This window comes from Populus trichocarpa, chromosome 17, assembly GCF_000002775.5.
Source record: "Populus trichocarpa isolate Nisqually-1 chromosome 17, P.trichocarpa_v4.1, whole genome shotgun sequence".
NCBI lineage: Eukaryota > Viridiplantae > Streptophyta > Magnoliopsida > Malpighiales > Salicaceae > Populus > Populus trichocarpa.
This window is the reverse complement of record NC_037301.2, coordinates 7,017,089-7,022,431: the sequence shown is the minus strand read 5'-3', so window position 1 is coordinate 7,022,431 and position 5,343 is coordinate 7,017,089. Positions and strand designations below refer to the sequence as shown.

The 5,343-nt window shown below is 38.0% G+C and overlaps 1 protein-coding gene across 1 annotated transcript; it reads right to left on the bottom strand.

The window, feature by feature from the left end:
• Positions 1 to 3,999: 3,999 nt before the first annotated feature.
• LOC18107265 (F-box protein At5g49610) lies at positions 4,000 to 5,058 on the bottom strand. The gene has a single exon (XM_006373203.1). It carries the CDS (start codon positions 5,056 to 5,058, stop codon positions 4,000 to 4,002), a length of 1,059 nt encoding a protein of 352 aa, XP_006373265.1.
• Between the last annotated feature and the right edge of the window lie 285 nt (positions 5,059 to 5,343).

Below are 5,343 nucleotides of genomic sequence, written 5' to 3'. Positions count from 1 at the left end.
TCTTGTGTGTGGTTAGGATAAACTGAGATTCCTTTCGCCAATCCCCTTTAACCAGAACCAAAAAATCATGTGTGGTTAGGATAAACTAAGATCCCTTCGTCGATCCCCTTTAACCAGAACCATAATCCTATGTGGTTAGGATAGACTGAGATTCCTTTTGCCAATCGCCTCTAACCAGAACCAAAACTCCTGTGTGTGGTTAGGATAGACTGAGATTCTTTTCGCCAATCCCCTCTAACCAGAACCAAAACTCCTGTGTGTAGCTCGGTCAACCTGGAATCCCATCTGGCGACTCCCTTCAATCAAAGCTAAATCTTTATGTGGTGGTTAACCTGAGATCCCTTCTAACAATCCCCTTTAACCAAAATGTTTCTTCTTCACGATGATAGGGTTTGAATTGAAGACTCTTCTTCATTGATCGTCTTATTTCTTTGAGATTTCCCTAATGTTAGGGTTTATCTCATCTTCCTCTCATTCCAGGGTCAAAACCATGATGCTTTATTGTTCATCAACTCAATGATCATTTCTTTGTCCTCAATCTTGTTGGACTACATTGAGGCTTATTCCTGTGACAAATCAAAAATATATGCAATGCTTTGACGTTAGATGACATGCATGTATCCTTACCTGATTTGAAATACAGGTCCCCCCTCTTTGATGTATCCTTACCCGCCTTTGTTTGCTTTTCCAAGCTTTCATTGTTCTTTCAATGTACTGGCTCATTCGTGTGCTAGCCTTCCACTCAGATGTAAGGGCAGTGCCCCTCTTGGGCTGTCCATGACGATTACTGCTCTCATTGCTTCTCAAGCTTGACCATGCTTCCAAGTGTGGTGTTGCTCGATTCATCATGAAGGAGTTGAACAAATCATTCATCTCCTAGATTCTCTCAAGAATTGTCCTTTGATTGGTTGTGCGTGTTTTATCACCACCCGTCAAGAGGTTTTCTAGTGTTTAACCTCATTTTGGATTGCCAATCAGTCATGGACTTTCCCCCAGTTGAAACAATACTCTTCAAGTATATGTTATCATCAGTCTTCTTGGAAACTAACCAATCATCCAGACATGCATCTCATAGCTTGCAGTACGAAGGCTCATGGTTGTATGCTCAGTGTTCTTCTCAATAGATTCCTCTCAACTCTTCTAATCAGCTTGTGAAAAGAAAATGTCTTGGCCTCCTCGATGATGTTGCTTTTATCACCTATACTCATACGGTGAAGTGCGCATTTGGCTTCAAAACAAATTGTCCCACAGTTAATCTTCGGGGTGGGTGCCTTTCTAACATTCATTCAATGCAGTCGTGTGATAACATTTATCGATAACCATGTTTCAAATGATGATAATATGAAATTATCCTTCAAGTACAACATTGTTCCACAATCAGTCTTGGTGGTGTGCCTCTTTTCGCCATTCAATTACATTCATCCATGTATCCTCATCGATCAATAGTCATGTTTTCAAAAGATGATGATATGAAAACGCCCTTCAGGTACATCTTTGGTCCACCATCAGTCCTGGTGGTGTGCATCTTTTCGGTATTCCTTTAATTGCAACCATATGCCCACATCGGTCGATATCCATATTTCAAAGGATGACGACATGAAGATGTCTTGCAAGCACATCTTTGCTCCACAGTTAGTCTTGGTGAATTGCATCCTTTTGTCATTCATTCAAATGCAACTGTATGCCCATATCGATCAATATGTATTTCAAAGAATGATGACATAAAGATGTCCTTCAGGTATATCTTTGCATCATAATCAGTCTTAGTGATTTTGCATCATTTTTTCATTCATTCCAATGCAACTGTACACCCCCATTGATCAATATCTATTTTTCAAAGGATGATGACATGAAAATGTTCTTCAAATACATCTTTGTATGTCAATTGCTGACGGGGGTTCATCAGGTCACGGGATGTTTTTGAACAATATTGCCCCCAGTCGATCTGAACATGCTTGCAGGAGGTTCTTGTCATTACCAGATGCTAATCATAACTTTAGTGGACTTTGTTGACTCGTCTTTTAATTCTTTCTTTGCCCCCAGGTAATCTGAATACTGCTTCTCTTTCTTTTCAGGTTTCAAATGCATTGCCCTCTAACTGCCCCACTTCTCAAGGAGTGTCGAGAAGTGTCAACCTCATTTCTGTCAAGAATTTTGCAGACTCAATCAATGTTCTTCTTTGTTCGACAATCTTCCTTGTTCTGGAATCACTTCTCATATTTCAAAGATTATGTATATTCAAAGTCTAGTTTGTTGAAATGAAATCAGAGATGTTCTTTTGAAAATCAAGATTTTTGTTTTTTTGTTTTTTTTTTCAAAGATCCAACACACGTTATTCAAAATACACAGTTTCTTGATTGTCATGTATTTTGAAAATAGAAATTGACCCGTTGTAAGACTAAAATGGCTTTTTTTTTCTTTTTTTTTTCATGGTTCTTTGTATCCATTTTAGACTCTGATTTTGAGGTATATCTTTTGATGGTCTGTGATGAGGTGACCTTTATGTGAATTTCAAAAACAATACTCAAGTCAAATCTCAGGCTTTATCAAGAGAGGTTGTTTTTTTTTTAGCTTTTATTTTATCAGCATGCATAATAACCAATAGTTTAATTCATAAAGCTATGACTCTTATGAAAAGGCTCTTCAAGCTTTGAGAGCGTCATTTATCGGTTCAGGTTGCTTACTTGATCAAAAAGGGCTTTTCAAAGCACATAATGCAGGCTATGGTTCAAGGCCATGAAAGAAAAGGATTTCATCGGCTCAAAATGTGTTTGAGGGTTTCAAAGATCTAGGATCAACATCAACTTTTCATCAACTCTTTTTCTATTGTTGTCTTTGTAGAGGAAGTGACATATAACCTTGTTAATTTCAGAGATCAGAATTCTCTTAACATAGGTCATATTGCTAATCCAACTTTTCTTTGATGAATAACCAATCTAATCTTTTTGAAGACATCAGAGGCTTTATCCTAGACACACCAAAAGATTTGAAACTTGATTTTTTTTTTTACTTTTGGCATTTGTTGTGTCTTTCTTCAATTGAAACCTCTTTTGCCCATCTTAGAATTGATAGGCATTCTCCTTCCATTCCACTTTTTTTTTTTTTTGCTTTTACATAGCCTTCCTCAAAGTTTTCTTGGATGGCCCTCAATCTATGGCTTTTCTTCTTCTAGCCCTTTCTCAATCATTTGACTTTTGTTCTAAGCCTTTCTTTTATCCATTAGTCCAATCAGTGTCTTCAAAATATCTCTCATTTGCCTCCAGTGTGGGGTGTGATCCTAGTCAGGGTTTCTTTAAAAGAAATATTCTATCAGGCTCAAATAGGGACCCCAAGGGATATAATCTCTAGAAAGTGAAGGGATAACAAAGATGACCTTTTTTCATTTCAAGCAAGGTCGGTTAAAACCGATAAATTTTGACCTCATCCGGTGTAATGATTCGGATTTGCAAAGAGTCATGATTTGCGAATCCATAACTGGTGAATCCACTACGTGTCATTAGGCATACTGTTAAAATTTAGCTATACGACGTATGGTTCAATTTTGTGGTGTGTGAGCTCAAGATTAGTTTGGTCATCTCTTGCCATTTTAACGAACATCAAGTCTTTTCTGGAATCAAAACACTTTTAATTTTTGCGTGTTGGAGTTCAATCAAAATATTTTTCCAAAATAAAATTTGAACGAAACATCACTTTATTTCAAGACAATAATAAAACTAAGCATAATCCATTAAAAAGTGAGATGTGATCCCAAAACAAAATTATGGGCAACAAAATTGATAACATGGCATTTCTAAACAACTTCTTCATCGGTTATCCATGTCTCGTTATCATCCATTGGTGATGGCCTATTGACGATATGATCGTTGATATCATTCTTCACAAAATCTGCACATGTCTTGCTCACCAACCTTCTGACTTCATCTTCAAACTTCTTGCAATTCTTCACATCTTATCTGGATTATTCAATCTGGAGAATCATGTCTTGGGGCAATGAACTAACTATGCTTTTTCCTTGGTGGCAAAGGTGAGCTGAAATGGGAAGCATCCATGGAGCAGACCCTTCCCTAATCGTAACATATCAATATGCCAAGTCTTAAAGTTGAAGAATATTACATCAGGAAAATATTCTCCCATCAGCACAACATCAGCATTGCAAAAGGCCAAAGGACTTACATGGGGTTTTTTCCTTGTTAAAACCCCTATGTTTATCGAATGCCTTTTGCTCCATTGTTTTCTGCCATGATCCTCCATAATCCATACTTCCATGAAATTTCTCTCCCTATCGATAGAGGTCATGGCGAGCTTTCCTTTGTATTCAGTAAGTCTGACATCATTGCCCTCAGAGGCTGGCAAGGGAAGTGGGAATAAACAATGACTCTCCCTTTTTACATCAAATGCAAAGACGTTTCTCTTCCAAGTGAGCCAATGAAGTGAGCCATTTACAGATACTTTTGTCATGCGATGAAGGGACTCTTCGTGAGGCAACTTCACTTCATCCAACAGCTTCCATTTCCAAGTTGCTGATTCAAACAACTCAACTCTAATGCAGTGATACATATAGAATTCTTTATGTGAGCGAAACTTGGGCTCTGAAAATCTCACAATCTTGTATCGTAAAGGCTTTGACCATTCAACCATTAGGCTGGATTCTATAGTATCATATCGTGTCTTTGGATTTGGGACCTTTTGCCACTGTTGGATGGATGGGATACACACATAATAACATGATTTATTATGTGCGTGACAGAGTAGGACCCCTTGATTTGTTGATGACACAATCTCTACGTGTTCTAGAAGAAAATCAAAGGATATTTGTGTATGGTTCTTCAAACCGTTAGTTGAAACGAAGGAAACCTGATATTCGTTCATGATCATGCTTTGGATAAGAGAACCGGAGACAATGGTGGTTTTTTGACTGTGCAGCTTTGTGAAAAGGGATTCGTAGGTCAATTTGTTGTATTCTTTAGACAAAAGCCTACATTTCCCCATAGTCTCTATTGATGAGCGTGTTAGCACTTCATAGATGGCATCTCGGCACAGTTCACCAGTTGAGTCCATTTGAGCAGAGAACCTTATTGCCACAAGCTATGTTTCTTGATTGGAGGCTTGAGTGAATCCTTCTTGGCACTAACGGATGTTGGCAACTCTTGATTCTGGTGGTGAAAACAAAATTGGGGGACCTTTATTCCAAACTAACGAGCATGCATGAGTATGTTCTATATGATAAACTCGCCCTTCAAAGGGTGACATATGGTCGTAACTTTTGTATGATGAAATAAGAATCTTGATTCTTGTCCAAACTCTACAATGAAAATTTCCTAAGTGACGACCATTGTGTCACCC

Coding starts and splice junctions, on each gene's coding strand:
- LOC18107265 (XM_006373203.1), bottom strand. CDS start 5,058: ATGGACTCAACTGGTGAACTGTGCCGAGATGCCATCTATGAAGTGCTA.